The sequence below is a fragment of the Marmota flaviventris genome, chromosome 13 (genome assembly GCF_047511675.1).
Source record: "Marmota flaviventris isolate mMarFla1 chromosome 13, mMarFla1.hap1, whole genome shotgun sequence".
Classification (NCBI taxonomy): Eukaryota; Metazoa; Chordata; class Mammalia; order Rodentia; family Sciuridae; genus Marmota; species Marmota flaviventris.
The window spans coordinates 69,937,441-69,957,696 of NC_092510.1; the positions used below are offsets into that span (position 1 = coordinate 69,937,441).

General features: G+C 39.3%; 1 protein-coding gene across 1 annotated transcript; it reads right to left on the minus strand.

Moving 5' to 3' along the window:
* Nucleotides 1–7,780: 7,780 nt before the first annotated feature.
* Nucleotides 7,781–11,629, minus strand: Tomm5 (translocase of outer mitochondrial membrane 5). The gene is made up of 2 exons (XM_027930983.2): nt 11,418–11,629; nt 7,781–8,298 (listed from the first exon to the last, which is right to left on the minus strand). The coding sequence occupies exons 1-2, from the start codon at nt 11,536–11,538 to the stop codon at nt 8,264–8,266; spliced, it is 156 nt and encodes a 51-aa protein (XP_027786784.1). The 5' UTR covers nt 11,539–11,629; the 3' UTR covers nt 7,781–8,263.
* Nucleotides 11,630–20,256: the final 8,627 nt, after the last annotated feature.

Sequence of the window (20,256 nt, forward strand, 5' to 3'; positions counted from 1 at the left end):
AGAGCATTCCACGCAGAGGAAACCTCCCATGCAAGGTCCTGAGGCATCATCATGTCTGAGCTGTTTGAGGAAGCAAGAAGGCCAAGGTGGCTAGAGCACACTGAGGTAGAGTCTATAGAAGATGTGACTAAATTGTTCAGAATCTGTAAGCAACCATAAAGGCTGTTTGTTTGGGCTGGGGCGGTGGTTCAGTGGTAGAGCACTCGCCTAGCATGTGCAAGGCCCTGGGTTCAATCCCCAGTACCACATAAAAATAAATAAATTAAATAAAGGTATTGTGTCCAACTACAACTAAAAACTAAAATATTTTAAAAAAAAGACTCTGGTTTTTAGTCTGAGTGCAACAGGAAGACACTGGAGGGTTTTGAGTAACATCTTCTGACTAGGACCATTCTGATTGCTGTGTTATGAAAATATCGTACAGGAATAAGGGTGGAAGGCAGGATACTAGTTAAGAGGCTGTAGAAATAATTCAGAAGAGACAACGGACACAGTGATACACACCAGTAATCACCAGGAGGCTGAGGCAGGAGGATCACAAGTTGGAGGCCAGCCTCTGCCACTTAGTGAGACCCTATCTCAAAATGTAAAACAAAATGAGCCAGGGATATAACTCAGTGGTAGAGCTGCCCCTAAGTTCAATCCCCAAAAAGAGAGAGGGGAAAAAAAAATCAGAAGTGAAATGACTGGACTGGATCATAGTAGTAGAAATGAAGTTGGTGAAGTCAGATTTTGATTGTAATTCAAAAGTAGGACAAAAGGAATTCCTGAGGGACTGGTGTGGGGTAAAAAAGAGGACTCAAAGATGATTATCAGGTCTGTGGTCTAATTGACTGGAAAGATAAAAATTATTTCCTGAGACTTAGGCACAGGTTGCATGAATGGAGCAAAGACAAGTACTTTGCTGTTTAGATAAGTCTGCAATTAAAGGGGATAGGCTAGACTAGATTTAAAATTTGGGAGCTTACAGCCCAAAAATGGCATTCAGTACCAAGAGGCTGGATGAGAACAAGTTGATGTGGAATCTGTAGACAAAGAGGTCTGAGGACAGACACATGGGGCACTGCAATTCTCAAAGAAGTTGGAGAAATGAAAAGAAACCAGCAAAAAGAATCTGAGGAAGAGTGTTAGAGAAGAATTAGGAAAAGTGTTGTGATGAAAGGCCTGAGAGGTGCTTTCAACAATTGAGCAGTATGTTAACTGCTTCTCCTGAAGGTGGGGGTCAGCGTCAACCTGGACAAGAGCAATTTCAGACTGATGGGGATCCAAGTCTGACTGGAATGGGTTCAAGAGATAAAGAGAAAGTACATTAAGCATATTAGCAATTTTACTGAGGCATTTAACTATGAGAGCAGAGAAATGGAATAGCACATGAAGACAGGCTAGTGGTGGATATTGTGGGAACCACCAACACCCAGCACCAGCATTCACTCCCCCTGTGGCTGGAGTGTTGGCTACTGAGAGCTCACAGCAAAGCTGCCTCCCCTTCATACCAAGCAGCACACATCCACGATCAAGTCCTTTAGGGGTTCAAAGGCCTTGCCCCCTTGCCTGATGCAGGATTTCTCTGATGGGCCACCCTAGCATATAAGACATCCATGGGATGTCTAAAGCTACCACTGCAACTAGAGTGACCAACATTCCCATTTGCTCAGGACTGAGGGATTTCCCAAGATTTAGGACTATGAATGGTAAAGCTGTGACAGTCCTGGATGGTAGGGCACCTAGTCAGAGGCGTATCACTTGTTTTACTCACTCCCTAAAAGGGTCTCTCCAAAGACGATTTGCACCATAATCTGAACATTCTCACCAAGGAACAGACAGACTTTAACTAGCTGGGTTTTGCCAGGAAGGACAATGAAACCAGGGGAGGAAACAGAACTGAAGGTGTATTCAAGAATGATCACAATGATGAAATGTGAGCAGAGTCCTGGTAGGAGGGGAAAAGAGAACAGATGGTAGGGTGAAGAGATTATAGGGCTCAGTGGAGTCAACAAATTATTTGTGTTGGCTAAAAGAATGCTTTGAATTAAATCTAGGTAATGACTACAGAGTTGAGTGACTAAGGAAATGACCTCCCAAAGAAAGCAAATTTTTGCACAAGGGAACTCTCAACTATTCCACACCAAATCTAAACCCTCATTGTATGTGGCAAACCTAATGCCCCCACGCCAAGATGCGCCCATGTCCTAATCACCAAACCTGTGAATTACATTTTTTTTTTTAGAGAGAGGAGAGGGAGGGAGAGAGAGAGAGAGAGAGAGAGAGAGAGAGAGAGAATTTATTTATTTATTTTTAGTTTTTCGGCGGACACAACATCTTTGTACGTGGTGCTGAGGATCGAACCCGGGCCGCACGCATGCCAGGTGAGCGCGCTACCGCTTGAGCCACATCCCCAGCCCCTGTGAATTACCTCTTACAGCAAAAGGAACTTTGTGGATGTGATTAAGGATTTTGAGGTTCAGAGATTATTCTAGATTATTTGGGTCTTATGATATTATCACAAGGGTCCTTACAAAAGGAAGAAAATGTGACCGCACAAGCAGAGGTGGGAGTGAACAGCCTCCAGAGTGGAAGTGGCAAGGCAGAGTCTCTCCTAAAACCTCCACAAAGAAAGTAGCTCTCCTGAAACATGGATTTTAACCCCATGAAATCCATTTTAGACATCTGACATCTAGGACTGCAGAAAATCCACCTGTGTTATTGTAAGCCACCAGGTCTGCAGGAATTCAACTAATACATTGGTGTACTCTCTTGTCTAAACTTGTTCTACTCATTCCCTAAAGGGGACCAGCAATAGGAAACTAAAACACTGACAAACTCCTTCCTCCTTTTCCTGTTTTGTAGACCCATTCTCTTCATACCTACATAAATTCCTTACCTGTTCTATTACATTTTGCAACCTTTTATCTGTGGCCTATGTGCTCAATCTTGAAATATTTCCAACCCTGAATTATCTCTCTCTCTCTCTCTCACACACACACACACACACACACTTTCTCTCAGCCATACCATGGTTTTAATTAGCATCTAGCTAAAAGAAGCTCAATATTTATTTATTTCAAATCAAAGTGTTGGAAATATTTGGATATCCGAATGTCCACTCCATCTCATGAAAACTTGCAACTCAGGTCCAAAATTGAACACATTATCTCCCCCCGAAACCCTATTCTTAGTTCAGTAATTGGTACCATCAACTCAGCTATTTAAGCCAGGAATCAGAGAGTCTTTCTTGATACTTTTCCTTCTTCACTTCACTGATTCAATATTGGTCCACTCATTTACCCCCTTAATTTCCCCCTTCAAATCCAGTCTTCATACACTGTGTCTAATGCTGTTTTAAGTGGGCAACTCTAAACTCCCCACCTTGAAAAACCCGGCCTGGTCCTACCTTCTCTACCTTTTCCCCCAGATGACCAACTGACCCTTCAGGTCCCTAAAATCACTCCTACAGAGAAGCTCTCTCCAGCAAGGTTAGATCTTTCAGATGTCAACTCACACAGCATCCTTTGGTACATGAGAGACCTCAAAGGGCAGTCCCGTGACTGTCCATATCCCCAACTTTTAGCAAGGTGCCTTGTACATAGTAGGAATTGATAACTTTGATGAATAAATGAGTAACCTATAGGGCTCTGTAAAGCCCAGACTATAATAAATCATTTTCCCTATATGATCTGCAATAGAGTAAATATCTCACCTTTCAAGTAATAAAACACTTCTGTGATTTGGTAACCATTTTATACTTTGCTAACTTCTCTGTCTTTTAACAAGGTAGTCCATAGGCCAAATCCAGCCAGCCATCTATTTCGGTAAATATATTGAGACACTGCCACACCCACTCATTTACATACTGTCTTTGGCTGTTTTCACAATTGCTTAAAACAAGAGTTTAGGCTGAAAAGCCTACCATTTGACCCTTAACAGAAAGTTTGCTCATCTCTGCCTTTATGGGTTCTTTGATGACTCAATTTATGAAGTGATCACATTAGAGTGACAGAGTAAAATGTCCAGCTGATTTCCTTTCTATACTATCTATAATACTGAATGGTGCCTGGATCTTACAGGTAGAGACACGCTTTGCTAAAAAAAAAAAAAAAAAAAAAGGAGTGGGAAGAGAAAAATGTTCAGATTCCTGTATTCTTCCTTTGTGCCAAAGGAAGGTTTAAATTTACAGACTCCCAAACTACTGAACATATTAACTGTAATGCTAACTTATTTCAAAGAACAATGAAAAAGGCAGTTTTTATTCATTTTTTAGGTGTCTATGAACCTTTATTTTATTTATTTATATGTGAATCGAACCCAGTGCCTCACCTATTCTAAACAAGCACTTTACCTAAAGGCAGTTTTTAAAAACTGTGCTACTGCCAGCAGTGGGGACATTAACTTAACTTAGTGGCCACATTTCTACCTATTAAAGTGGTATTCCTCTACCACAACCTGATTGTGGGGGATTAACATTCCTCTCTACCATCTCTTTTTCTTGCAATGTTCCCATTTCAAGAGCATTCAATTTGCTATGGTTCTTTACTTAATATTTTACACTACACAGATTAAACAAACAAACAAACAAAAACCCACTAAGCTATATATGTATATAGTCCAACTATTTCAAGTATTGAGATCTCTCAGAGGGTATGGCCTGAATTTTGAGAAACTAGTCAAAAAACGAAACCATTAGATTTTTTTCATACCACATAACACTAAAATCTGGAGTAACAATCACACCTTTCCCCCCTCTCCACAAAAGCATCTAAAGATAGGATACCATAAGCAAACATTAAAGTCCCCTAAGCCTTGACCAGCTGCTATTTATTAGCCATACTGAAACTTTCAGAATCTCAACCTCTCCATCTGTTGAATGTCATCAATGATTGGTTAGGGCTGATTTCAGACAATGAATAATAATTTTGAAGTCTGTATACAATTAGAGGATCAGCATGCTATCTCCTAGCAACTGGAAACATGAATGAACTTGTTTAAGCAGTGAATGTCAGCACAAATCGCTTCTAAACACATTACTCCAAACACTAACAATTAATAATATTTACCAAATGTCAACAATTGTGCCAACTGCCCTACTTGCATTTTCCCATTTAATTCTTACAATACTTTGAAGCAGACAGATGTTTCTATTACCTAATTTTACAGTTAAATAAAATGAAATTTAGAGGTTCACTTGCTGAAAGCCAATCATATCATAAGTATCAGAGTCAGGACTCAAAATCAAGTCAGCCTGTTTTTCAAGCCAGTATTCAAGAGCATGATACTATATACTGTACCTTCTCAATTAAGTCAGAAATAGATATAAATGATTACCATGAAACAGAACAACAGGGTTCAAAAATTACATGCTGTCTGGATAAAGATGGGATTCAGCACATGTACATACTTCTCCTTCCTGAAATTCCATTAAATGACAATAAAGTTTTTTGTCTGTTTTAAGGTGTAACAGAAAAGATAGAAGAAAAGACAATATCAACAAAAAGTTAAAAGCTGGAGAACAAATTACAAGTAGTAAATAACAGAGTAGACCCAAGGAAACTGAATTCTGAGCAAACAGTAGGAAAAGCTACTGAATTTGAATCACAGAATATCTTAAAGGCTCAGGAACTGGTGGCTTCATGTGTCTCTGGAAGTAGAATGTGAACAGGTAGAGACCAAAACAAGAATTGATTAAAAGTCTAAGTAATCAGATACTCTCTGCAACTTTGTACACAGCTGAACAGCCTCCTTTTCCCAGCTCACTCTCCAAATTAGAAGTTTCTTTTCTACCTGGGCACAATTGAGGCTGAGCCAGGAAGATTCCAAGTTCAAGGCTAGCCTCAGTAACTTAGCAAGACCCTGTATCAAAATAAAAAATAACAAGAGCCATGTAGTTTAGTGTAGGTGTAGTTTACTGGTAAATTCAATCCCCAGTTGTGTCAGGGAAAAAAAAGTTTATCTTTTGGAAATGAGTAAAACAGTTTGGGTTGTAGAAAGCTGGGCACTTTTGGCTGATATACTGTATTTAAAATGCGCCCAGCCTCAATAAGCGAACACACAGAGAATAGTGAGACACACACAATATTCTGGGCCTCACCTCAGCCCTCTCCCACACTTGACTGCCAGAATACTGGCAAGTCATTCATTTTTCACTTAGGAGCTTGGGAGAGTCTTTGCTGAGGAACGACCAGTTCAATAGGAAATACCTAAAGAGAGGAACATAAAAGTATTTCCAATTAAATGACCTAATAGATTGCCCTTCAGCAGAGCCCAGCATCAACAAACTCCATCTATTCAGAGTCTCTAATCAATTTGTTAGTACCCTATTTTTAAATATGAGCATACAACTAATGTCAAGCAAAAATCAACAAAAGCAATTTTAGAGAAAACTGGCTGACTATAGAGGAAAAAGAAAACATCAAATACAGCATCATCCTACAAATAGAGAAAGAGGGAAAATAAAAGGGGAAGAAATCATCAATAAAATTGACAAAATTTCTGAGAACTAAAGGACATAAGTTTCAAGTTTAAACTGGTTTAACAAGTGACCAGCACAGTAAATTAAAATAAAAACACACCAAAGTGTGTCAACATGGAACGTAAGATACTATGAACAAAAGATTCTTGTTTCTAAGGGAGGAAAAATTTAGGTCTCCCAAAAAGGTCAGGCATCAGAATGGTTTCAGATTTCCATGTAGCAACACTGAAACTTAGAGGCAATGGTTCAATGCCTTTTTCTGAAGGAAACAGCTTTCCAATCTAGAACTCTATATTCAGCAAATTATCAAATATCTGAATAAAATAAAGTCTTTTCAGACCAATAAGGTCTTAAAAACATTTACCTCAATGCCACCTTTCCCCAAATTGAGAAAGGGCTCTATCAAAATAAACGCATAAATGAAGAAAAGATAACAGAAAGCAAGAGATCCAACATCAGACAAGAGGAAAAGGAATTCTCACAATAAAGGTGAAAGGAGCTGAGTGCAGTGATGAGTGGTGCACAGCTATAATCCCAGCAGCTCGGGAGGCTAAGACAGGAGAATTGTGAGTTCAAAGCCAGCCTCAGCAACAGTGAGGCACTAAGCAACTCAGTGAGACCCTTTCTCTAAGTAAAATACAAAAAAGGGCTGGAGATGTGGCTCAGTGGCTGAGTGCCTCTGAGTACACCCCTGGGTACCTCCCCCCAAAAAGTGAACAGAGTTCCCAGGTTATAGCCATTTGTCAGGCACAGAAGGTTATCAGTCTAGAATGGGGCAGATCAGAAGGCTCCAGGAAAAATTTATTCAGGAAGATGAAACTGGGTGCCCAATGAAACCAACAATGTGTGCAATTTAGACAAATGGCAAAAGGTTTCATTAATTTAGAGGAAAGTTCATAGAAAAATGAAGCCTAGGGGGGGAAAAATTGATCAGTAGTCAATGAGCAATTCATATAACAGAAAAACAATGAAGTAACAATACTATCATGCTATTTAGAAACACAAATAGCTAAAAAGGGATGAGTGTAGTTGCCTCAGGGGAGAATTATCCCCTTATGCCAACAAACCTGGAGGACTATTTGACTTAAGAATATGGCATTTTTCTCCTTTGGTGGTACTACATGCACTCAGCATCAAGCAGTACTATTGCTTTCACAAAGACTGCTTGGCAGTAGAACTTAACATTACTTTATCAGGATTAGCAAATTATCAAATTCAAGACAAAAAGAACAATTTAATTATTACAATGTTGTAATAATCTCACCAGTGATTGTTGTTTATCAGCAGAAAGTGGGATAAGAAAAATAAAAACCCAAATTTTCTTAATTGCTATGTTTATTAAAAATATAGACTAATAGTCCTGTGATTAAATGTCATTGTGGTTGGGTGCTGACTTCATAAGACATAATTGTAAGGGCCTCTTCACAAATATACTCTGGACAGAAGTAAAAATGTAAACAGAAATGACTGACAAGACATGCCATTTCAGACATAATCCCCTTATAATTAATGAAAGGGAGTTTGACACTATTTACATTCATACCAACATTCAGAGGCCAAGTATCACAAGCATAAGGTCACACTATAATTACAAGATGTCTTTTCATACTTTCCAAATTGTTGTATATTTTAGCTATGAAGGTCAGTATTCATAGCCCAACTTGTTCTTAACAAGTAGAATTTTTATGTCCATTCAATCAAAGAGTCTCTTACACCGTTCTGGGCCCATTCATTTGCAGATAGGAGGAGAAACTGTAACCAGGTTCTTCATATCATGCATGAACTTGTGATGTCCAATCTTCATATGCTGTCCAATTTCTTTAAGATAAATGGAGCTTAAATAAAACAAAATACCCAAAATTAGTTTCCAGGTCTATCAGTCCCCAGGCTACATGTCAGAAAAGACTTGGGGGTGGAGATCCTTATAGGTTTAATTGAACATGTTTTTGAAAACAACTCCTAAATGATGGTAAGGCCTCTGCTTGTAAAAAACAAGCAAGAGATTCCCCACCTTCCAAAGCAGCTCATTTCAGTGCCATTCAACTATAATTACTATAAAGTTCATTGTTATTCTATTCAAAATTTTTCATCCAGGTAGTTCTCCCCCTTAGGGCCATAAAGATGTACTCTAGCCGTCTTTCAAATGACAATCCTTTACTTTAGTGATTTATTTTAACTGTAGAAGGAACTCTAAAGACTCATTTGATCCTGCCATCTTGATGGCTGCTCTTAGCTAGGGGACATCCTGCATTTAAGGCAGGAGAATGGTAGCTGCAAAGAAGACAAAAAGTTTCTGGAGTCAATCAACTCTAGGCTCCGCTTGTTATGAAAAGTGGAAAGCATGTGCCAGGATACAAACAGACACTGAAGATGATCAGACAGGGCAAAGTGAAACTGGTCATCCTCCCCAACAACTGTCCAGCTTTGAAGAAATCTGAAACAGAGTTCTATGCCATGTTGGCCAAAACTGGTGTCTATCACTACATTGGCAATAATAAACTGGTGTCCATCACTACATTGGCAATAATATGTAATTGGGTACAGCGTGCAGAAAATACTAGAGTATGCACACTGTCTATCACTGATCCAGTGATTCTGATATCATTAGAAGCATGCCAGAACAGACTGATGAAAAGTAAAACATACAAAATTTCTCTTAATAAAATTTGGCAGAGCTTGTAAAAAAAAAAAAAAGACTTTTACTTTGTTCTCTCTTAATGAACTATATATCACTTATGCCCTCCAGATCACAGCATCTTATTCAGTTACTATAAGGGTCTAACAAAATGCCATACACAGAAATATCTAGAAAATTAAATGTGATCATATAGATTTATTTATTTATTTATTGAATTTTTAATATTTATTTATTTATTTTTTTAGTTATCAGCGGACATAACATCTTTGTTTTGTATATGGTGCTGAGGATTGAACCCGGGCCGCATGCATGCCAGGCCAGCGCGCTACCGCTTGAGCTACATCCCCAGCCTGATCATATAGATTTAAAGAAGTGATATTATTGTCCTGTGTAAAAGTGCTGTGGTCACAAAAAAATAAAAATAAAATAAACAGATGAACTTCTTTCTTAATATACACACTTAAAACATTTTATTAATATGAAACTGAGCTATTGAGATCTGTTGGAAGTTGATAAAGTCAGTAGTACATCCAACCTTCTCTACTAATTCTTAATGGGGGGAAAAATCCATAAGAAATGATGAGTGGATAAACAAAACGCGGTATATCCATACAATGGGACCTTAATCAAATATAAAAAAGGTTCTGTCACAAGCTGCAAGTTGGATGAACCTTGAAAACGTGCTAAGTGAAATAACAGACACAAAAGGTCACATATAATTCCTCTATATGAAATATCCATAAAAGGCAAATCCATACAGAAACTGCAAATAAGTGGTCACCAAGGACTGGAGAAAGGGGGATAGGGTTACAGATTATGGACAGAGTATTTTTTTTTTTTTTTAGAAGAAAAGACAACGTTCTAAAATTGATTGTGATGATGACTGCACACTTCTGACTATGCTGAAAACCACTGAATTGTGCACTTTAAATATGGTTGTGTCATATACAAAATTATGTCTCAACCTAAAATGTGATAATAAGTAATTACAATTAAAGGCAAAAATCATTAAGAAGAAAATATTTTACTAGCAGCTAGATCAACAACAACAATTTAGGAGGAAATAAGTACATTTGGGAGTTATAAAAAGTTCTCAAGGGGGCTAGGGTTGTATGTAGTTCAGTGGTAGAGTGCTTGCCTAGTACATGTGAGGCACTGGGTTTGATCCGCAACACCACATAAAAATTAATAAATAAAATAAAGGTATTGTGCCCACCTACAACTAAAATATACATATATATATATATGAATGCATGAAAGTTCTTGAATGAGCAGTATTATTTCCGTGTTTCTATTCCCCAAAGCTCCCTCTCCTGGGGAAGCAGAGCAATACAGGGAAAGAGTACCCAGTAAAAGAAACATCTGAATTGAGTGAGACCTCAGCCTCAGTGAGTTCAGACTAGGCCTATCAAAAGTCTTCTACAGCATGACCTTGGTATGGCCTTCAGTGATTTGACTTTCCCTGCCTCTCCATTCAGACCAGACAACATTATACAAATTTTATAACAATGAAAAGGATACTGTACTAAGAATGAAGTGACAGCGGCAAGTCATTTCTGAAACAACAATAAAATTAGAGAACTGCTCTATAAAGCTGCTTCCAGTTCTTATATTCAGTGTACTATAACCCTATGCTTCATGTTCCATTTTAAAATCGAGCAGTCACTTGCAAAAAGGATACAAAGAATCTTAGGCCCTACCCTCCTCAAAGAGTCACTGTCAAGACCGAATAATGGATGTAACTTTCTGCCAACTGTAAAGATCAAATATTTTTCTATTTCCACCAATCCTATAAACTCGTTTTCCTCTCATTCCTTCCCCCAGAAGCAATTATTTACTTCACCTTCTGTACAAATAAACAGCAAGGAAGCAAAACCTTTTGCATTTCAATGGTCGGCACTACAGGAGGAAAACCTGGCACGGAGTTAAGAGCTTCGGATTCTAGGTCAAGCCCATTCACCGAATCGCTGGATGACCTTGGCCAGCCATTTCCCTACCTTTGGCACTGTTTCTTGGTCTCCAAAATGAGAGAACTGCTCTAGGATAAGCTTTGAAGCTCTTTGCACTCACTGTTGAGGTTGGGCGAGCTAGGATGAGCTAACCTCGTGCGCAGGGGCACCACCACGTGCGCTTCGGTGTCCCCAGTCAGACCCGCAGACTCTAGACTGTCGTCGCCCTCGACGCGCACACCTCTTGCTCCCGTGACGGCTCAGCTCGGCTTAGCTCCCCAAGGCCTCACAACGGCCTGGGGAACTAGAGGTGGCTGGGCGGTGTCGGCAAGGTGGTCTTATGGTCACAGCCCGGGAGGACACTTACTGACTCTCAACAGGGCCACGTAGATAAGGAAGTTCCTTATGGAGGAGATCACGTCCTCACGCATCTTCCGCTTCATCTCCTCCGGGTCCAGCTTCGGCGCAAGGCCCTCGATCCGGAACATCGCCGCACTGCCTCACCAGCTTCCAGCCGCAGCGTTCAGTTCTCCGGTCCTCAGCAGCCGCCTTGCACCCGGAACTCGGCCTAACCCTACTTCCTGTTCCCGCCCCTCGTTTTCGCGCGAGGCGACGGGAGCCTGCGAGGAACAATCCTCATCCTAATCCTGTGGCTCTGAAGAAGGGCGGCCTGAAGAGGGCAGCAGCAATCTTAGCTACCAAGCCTCGGGCTCCTGAAAGCTGTTTCTTGAATATTCTCTGCCTTTAGCCAAAAAGTGCCACCCTGCAAAGAGGTTTCAAAGCCTCCCGGTAAGGGGCTATGCGCATAGGTTCTACCATAAATAATAGCTGACATTTATTGAATACTCAATTCGCTTCTCCCTGAATTACGTATTACAATCTTTACTTCCCAACACAAACGTGCTTTGAAATACCTCAGGTAAGGAAAAAAGTGTTGGGGAAGAGAGATGAAATATTAGCAAGTATTGAAAACTGCTTAAGCTGGTGATTGGTATATTATTTTGGTTAATTATTCTAGTCTTTCAAACTTGAGTGTTTGAAGTTTTCTGTGATTTAAAACAAAAAGGCAAAGCTGGTGAAACTTGCCAGAGACAGGGTTTTTAATATTTTCCATATTATTGCTGTATTCTCATTTCTGTAGTTACAAATTATTATACAGGCCTAGTAATAAACAGCCTGTGTAAACCAAGTTCAAAACTGATCAACATTTACATATTGGGAGAAGGCAGCTCAGAAACCAAATGCACTAAGTCATTATATTACTGTTATTGACACCTTAACCCAGGGACCCTGCCTGGATCCCAGCTGGCTGAATTCAGCGCTCCAATGCATAAGAAGTAGTTCAATTTTAAAACAGAGCCCTCCCAAACAAATCACCATAGGTCTCTACTCCTCTTAGTGTTTATTCCAAACAAATTGGCACTTGACAATCCCTATCAAACAAATAGTTCGAGAAAGAACTCCAAATTGATTTCAGAAAAATACCAAATTGTATAAAAAGCTCCAGAACAAACAGAACTCTCAATTCTTTCATAGAAATCCTGAGTGGGCTAGAAAACTCCAGAAGACAGGTAAGAAAGGATAAGGTTCAACATGCACTGCCAGTGAGTCTAGGGGACAGTCAAACTTTGGGCCCATAGATTACTAAAAATTTATTTTTCCATTTTATTAAAGTGGCAAAGGGCAGTTGGCACTTGTTTGAAGGAAAAGAAGGAAAGTCCCAGGTGGCATTATAGACCCAGCATGTGGTGGCCCTTTTGTTACCTATGGCCTAAACCAGGGACCCTATCTGGATCCCAGCTGGCTGGATTTGGTTGCCTGCCCACATAAAAAATAGATAAAAGATAGAAAAACTGGTCAGTTCAATCAAATTGCATAAAGTTCACTATTCATTTTTCCACATTTTATCTATTTCTTAATCATCTGGAGGCTGAATCCAGCCAATTGGGATCCAGGCAGGGTCCCTGGGCTAAGCTGTAGATAATATTGCTGAAGTGAAGGGGCAAGGTTCTACTGCAGATAATTACATTGTCAAGTTGAATTCTCTTTCCTCTGCACACTACTGATATACTGGTAGTTTTAACAGTTAGTACCTGCAAGTGTAGACATTCCTGGAGTCAGAAAATAGGAGTTCAAGTCAATCAGACTTTCTGTCACAAAATCATCAACACATTGTTAATAGGCTGTTACCTCAAGTTATAAATACCAGCTAACTGTATATAATTTTCAGACATGAACCAGATGACTGCAAATTTACTCACAAAATTGATTTATAGTTTCTTATTGACAGCACATTGCATTGCAACAGTGAAAAAAAAAAAAAATATATATATATATATATATATATATATATTTAGTTGTAGGTGATACAATACCTTTATTTTATTTTTATATAGTGCTGGGGATCGAACCCAGTGCTTCACTCATGCTAGGTGAGCACTTTACCACTGAGCCACAACCCTAGTCCCAACAATGAATTTTTGATAAGTTAAAAACAATATAATTTATCAATTAACTGTGGCAACTAATAACTGTAAGCTTTGCCACCCACCTTCATGATTGACAGAATGAAAAACACTGGGTGAGAAAAAGAACTCATCTGCTTATCCAAACTTAAGTAAGCTTTTGCATCTATAATTCATGCAGTGGAATAGCACAGGCAGCTCTGGAATGGGAGAGGCTGACACCCAAGAAATAGCCTCCAGTCAGCCATTTGTGAATGTTTGGAAAATCTTTGATGATTCTGGGAAGCAGCAGGGGCCACAGAAATAATCTGATCAGGAAAACCTTAGACATGGTCCTTAGATCTGACACTACCATTCACTGTCCATGTGAAAAGGAACAAGTCTCTGTTTCACTGCAACTTTACTTCTTTAGTTGTAAAGGGAAGACATAGGATTAAATGTTCCTGACAGTTCCTTCCAGTTCTAACAGTCTATGCATTTTGAATTCCAATCATGACATCAATGTGGTCAGAGAGCAAAATAGCCAGTATGTACATTTGCCATTGTAGGAAGAATAAGGCACATCTGATCCATCCGAATGGTGAGGCAAAACAGATTGGGAAGGAAGAAGTTCTTATTCTGATGTTCTTATTGTATGATTCTAACTTAGACCCTAATGCTGGTCTAATTTAAATAAACAATTCATCTATGGAACTGCCATATTATTTTCTTTACTGAGATGCTTTTGAGTAACTTGCCTGGATTTTTAGGGAGCCAAAGAAGGGAGAAACTACCCACAATCAGATTTCTTGTTCAAAGAACAGGTTTTTAAACTTTGAATTTTATTCAACTAATGCTAGGTTAAATAGGTACCAGTTACTTGGTAGATAATGTAGCAAACCGCTAGCCTGTTAAAAGGCAGAGTTATTCTTCTCACAACAATGTCTTAGAAAGGTCTGGTGCTTGCCTGCCTTTTGAGACAGAGGAGGGTAGTGGATAGAAATGTAGAGCAGCTGTATCTTAGAGTGAGAGACTGGTTCTGAATACAGTCTAGGAAGGTGAACTTTCTGTCTCGGATATGTTCATTCTGGTAAACTTGGCCTTCCCCCTTTGCATGCCCTTCTCTAGTTGTAATAAAGGAAATTCATTAAAAGAGGTTAGGATCCTTTTGTTGCCTTTAAAAAATGTGCTTATTCACGTATTTGGCATATAGGTGGTGGTATTGACCAGTTACAGACGGTTTAGGTGAGGCAAGTTGAGAAAACTTGCTTCAGGCAGTCAACATTGTGTTGAGCTGTTTCACATATTACACCCTTTTTTTTCATCATTGGGATGATGAAAAGTTTGGGCCTAAGCTTTAAAGTCACCTGAAGCTCTAAGATGCTTCACTTTTGCTCATTTTTCCTTTTCTGTGTACATAACCTTGAACTAAAGGCTAAGAACAACCGATGTACTTGGATTTGCCATGAAAGGCAAAAATAAAATATGCACACATAATTTAATATTGGTATTTATATTATTTGGTCTGATCACAGAGGAAATGGCAGCTGATGTCATAGCCTCTTTTGTTTTCCATTTAGATCCCAGGAGGGATTTTGGAGCCATTTCCTTTGCCTCAACTTCTCAGACAGTACTGCCTGCAAGCATTCAGAGTGTACAACCTCCCCATAAGAGAATTAAGTGCTTTAATTTCCTACACTGGGGAAGAATTTGTATTTGCAAGGTCAGACATTGATTTATGACTCATGACTGAGGAATAAATCCAATATAAAATCACAGGAACCTTGTGTTTTCTGATTTATAGGGAGATATAGACTTTGGGTATTGAATAGTTTGACTCTCTGAAACTGAGGCCAGAAGGAAGGAAGCTAGTTAAAAACAGAGCTACTTGGAACTAGGGTAGGTCTCTGAGCTCCCTCTTTGATGCTTTTCACCATCATACCTTGCTATTTCTGATACTTTGTGAACATTCTCACTGAAAATTCTTCCTGCAAAAGTGAAGATGGGAAGAATGAGGTGCTGTTTGATCCCAGATTGGGAGAGCCAGGACAAACGATGGCTGCTGTTCACCCACAGGCTCAGGGAAGCCCTTCTTCCCACACTTCCACACCCACCACCACTCGTTAGTCTGGACTGTGTTATTATCCAGCTCCACACCTCTCCTTCCTCATTCCTGCAGAGGAACATGGCCTGGAATTCCTCAAATAAACATGGCTTTGAGATCCACTCAGGACCCAAAGTGAATGACACAAAATCCAGGACAAGGAAAGTACCCTCAGATTCTCAATAAGAGCTGTTCTGTGGTAGATGATAACCAGAGTCCTCACCTAGCAGATAGGACCTCAGCAAGAAGCTTCTTCAGGAAGGGAGACTTTTGAACCTTAAAGAATGAGTAGAACTTTCATAACCTTCACCTCCCTGGCATTTGCTTCCTATAATATCCTTTTCTCTGTTCTAATTTTTAGAACTTTGTTGTCTAGATGACCTTTGAGCATGTGCTTTCCTTCCAAGTGAACTCAAGTACAAGGAACATATTATTGTTTATTATTGAATCCTCCAACAAACCGAGGATAGGTATTTATACATGATAAAAACTCACTAAGTGCCCTGAGTATAAGAAGGAATGAATTTCATTTACACTATTTAGAATTTTAAAATGAGTAGCTGTGTATATATTAGGTTGAAAGGAAATCATCCCCAAAAGAAATTAACCCAAAATTCTCTATAATATTTTAATTAATTAATTAATTAATTTGAGAGAGAGAGAGAGAGAATGAGAATCTTTTTTGTAGATGGACACACACAATGCCTTTATTTTTATGTGGTGCTGAGAATCAAACCCGGGTCCCGCGTGCGCTAGGCGAGCGCTCTACCGCTGAGCCACAATCCCAGCCCTCTATAATATTTTTATATAGCTATTTTATTTCTGACTATTTTGGTATAACTTGTTTTTGTTTGACTAAATAAAAGTTCTTTAAATAATTGTAGAATGTCATCTCAAAGTTAAAGAATGATCTTTAACATTTATTTTCCTTACTATTAGCAATATAATTATGTAAAATCCATATCATATTTTTAGTAATTTGCTTTTCCCACAAAAGTAAATGCTTATTATAATAATATTTAGAAATACAGAATTAAGGAAAAAAGAAAACAATCCCCTTAGTTCCAAAACCACTTTTGATATTGGTGATAATCCTTTTAGACTTTCTACCAGCATTCCTTCTCCATCCCCTTCCCTGACGTTCTCAGGATGACAGACCTGCCTGATTAGAGTAGATACCCACTCATTGTCTTACAAGAAACACAGTTTCCTAAAGGTAGGGATAATTTTTTTCTTGCATATCGAAGCTTAATTGCTATACAGATTGTGAATCAAGGAACATGCGCATATTTCCATTACATAAGATTTAGAATTCATTAGGGGAGAATAAAGGCCTTAAAATATGAAACCTTACCTTAACCATTTTCTTCAGAGGGTCTCCCCAAATCTCAGGGTCTTCTTCCATGCTTCGCCTCCAACTCCAGAATCCCTGCTGCTGCTTGAGCATCTTCACTTCCAGGGAGCTCATCACTCTCCTGGGAACTCTAGTTAGTGCCACACCAGCCTCTTCATACCATGTGCCTGCTAGTCCCAGTTATGTCCTTGAGAGTATGAAATGCAGGTTTCCATTTTCCCCTCATGATTCTGTAGCAGCAACCTTAAGTCTTCCCTGATGCTTTTCTCCAGATTAAAATTTTTTTTTTCAGATTTTCATAAAATTTTGTAATTTTCTCTTACTCAGAACCTTAACTTTTCTAGTAAACCATGATGGCATGGTTTATTCTGAGCTATCTGGCTCTATGTCCCCCACACTATATGCACAGGTACACATACACATTCTAAAGGGGACTTTTTTATTCCTGAGCAAGGACCTCTAGAACTCAAAGCCAAAGACTCTATTCCTTACTCAGAGATTGTTCTGGAACAAGAAGAGTGTGCCTGGGTATTCATCTCTTCCCTCAGATCTCTCCCAGTGGTGGGTGGAATTCCCTGACTGCCCATTGGAGTTCTTGACTTTCTCACTGTGAAATGAAGACCAGCTGCAAGAAGTATTAGGAGAGGCTTTGTAGCTGCAGTAGAAAAACATGGGCTTTGGAATGAAGGTTGGGTTTCAATTCCAGCTCCTTTATGAAGTTGTTTTGAGACCTTGTGCCAGATGTCTAACCTTTCTGGGTTTTTGTTTCTTCATGAGTAGAAGAGGAACATAGTATGGACTTCAAAATGTTATTTAGAGTGCTAAATTAAATAATTTATTTAAAGTGCTTGACTTTTGGTGGGCATTTTATAGATGATAGCTAGTACTAATAGTAAACAAATTTTCATTAAAAAAATTATGGCTTAGTTATACTCTAAATGGAACAAGTAAAACATTTTTTTTTTTACTACAACAGTATCTATTATCATTTGTCAGTCCCATTTAAGTTATCTCTGTGCTCTTATTCAGAGTAAATCTTTTTAAAAGAATGACAAGCACTCATAATCCTCTTGTCCTCACTTCCTATTCATTCTAAAGCCCAAGGACAGATTAAGCTTCTGGCTGCATACATTCTCTGAAACTGCCTCTTTGAGGAAGGACCTTATTGCCAAATGCAAGGATTCTTGTGAGTCTCAATTTCTGTGCTGTTGGCTACATGAATGACCCTTTCAGGAAAGTTCTTCCCTCTTAGCATCAGGATACCACATTCTCTGGTTTTCTTTCTACTCTTCCAGATGCTTGACAGCCTCCTTCTGTATCTCTTCCTTGGGTCATCTCTTACATGGCAGAATTCTTTTAGGTTCTTTCTTGTTTCTCTTCTACGCTCATGAACAATCTCGTCTAGCTTCAATTACAATCTTGAGAATGATGTTTTACCACAACATGTCTCTACCTCATTTCCCCCCAGAAACGCAGACCTGTATGTTCAATCAACCTCTTGATTTCACTGTCTCCTCTGCTGTCCCATCAGTACCTCATGTGTCACCTGTACAAAGTGGAAACAATCATCTTCCCTTTGTCTTAATCCATTTTGGGCTGCTTAAACAGAATACCTGAGACTGGGTAAAGAACAGAAGTTTATTTTCTCACAGTTTTGGAAAGTCCAAGATCAAGGCACCAGCATATGGTCTGGTCAGGACCTTCTTGCTGAATCTCCATGGAACTTGGGAGGCAAGAGAGAAAAATCCCACTCCTGAAAACTCTTCTTATAATGGCATGACTCCGTTCATGAGGTCAGAGGCATCATGACCTGAACACCTCCCCTTAGGCACGAATCAACACTGCTGCATTAGGAATCCAACCATAGCACCCTCCTAATCAACCTTCACTCCTGTGCCCTGTAGCCTAATAACTGGCACCACTATCTATTCCCTCCAGTTGCTAAACCAGAAATCTGGAAGTCAACTTGAAGACCCATATCTAAGTAACCTCTAAGTTTTGCCAATTCTGTCTTTTTATGTCATATTCTTTCTGTCCCCTCTTCCATTACTTTTGCTCTGGCCATCCTCCAATTGTCTTTCCTCTTCTATCTTATCCCTGCTGGTATACTTTCCACCTTGCAGTTTTAGTGTTATTTCTAAATATAATCTTTGTATGTCAGCATCCTGTATAGAATAATTATTTTCCCTTGCCCTCAGAAAAATGTATAAATGCTTTGGTCCAGTTTAGAAAGTTTTCTATTGATCTGATCTCCATCTCCCTCAGTGACATCATCCCTTTCTACCCCCTTCCTCAACCTGATACCTCTTCTTCTCTCTTCCTCTATCCTCTTTTCCTGATCAATCTCCCACCCCTATCCTCACGTACTGAACTACTGGTTGTTCCCCGAACTCACCAGATTCTTTGTTTTGGATCTTTGCATATACTTTGTGATTAGAATTTCTTTTCCTATCTCTTCATCTGTCTAAATCCTAATGTCATCCAGAAATAATCTTAGATGTCAAAACCTCTCACCTAGTTTAATAACAGCAATGGGTCAGTGCTGGCTCCTTACTTGTAATAGTTGTACCTGTGTAATATAAGATGTTCATACTAGGGAAATCTGGGGCATGGGGTACATGGGATTCTTGGCATTCTCTGTGCATTTTGCTGTAAATCTTATATCATTCTAAATGAAAAAGGTCTTTTAAAAAATGTCTCCACTAGCTCTCCTGTGCTGGCTTAGATGTATGTCTATGAGACCTGTGCCTACTCATGTCCAAGTGTCAAAGCACTCACCTTAGTATCTTGTCATTGTCTATGTGTCTGTTTCCTCCACTGAAAAAGGAGAGAATCATGTCTTCTCATGTTATAATCCTTGAAGCTGGCATAGGAACTGCTCAGTTTATAGTTAAATAAGTTGATTTGGGGGGTCAGTACCAAAGCTTTTGTTGTAGAATAAAATAAACCTGAAAGTATGGGAAAAATAACTTAAAAATTTCAGAGGTTATAAACAACTTGTAGGCTCTGCTTGCTTGTTGGCATGAGTGACTTGGCAGACATGCAGTGACGGATATACTTGAACATTAAATGCATCCCTATATGCTGTTCATGTTTCTGAGAGAACCACATGTCACTCATTCCTCTATAGGAAAAGGGCCCCAGGCCAGCAGAGCTGAGTTAGTTCACTCCAGGTGAACCCTGCAGGCTGCTGACACATCCCAGAAGGGTGTGGACTGTATGTCAAGTGTACAAAAGCCAACTAGGGCAGAGAGCAAAGAACTGGTTGGAAGAAGAATGATACCACAGAGTGATGAAACTTCAG

What these genes read in the sequence shown, in the direction of transcription:
- Tomm5 (XM_027930983.2), bottom strand. Translation starts at nt 11,538, where the DNA reads ATGTTCCGGATCGAGGGCCTTGCGCCGAAGCTGGACCCGGAGGAGATG. An exon ending in CGTGGCCCTGTTGAGAGTCA is followed by an intron (nt 8,299 to 11,417) that starts GTAAGTGTCCTC and finishes GTTTTATTTAAG; the next exon opens with CTCCATTTATCTTAAAGAAA.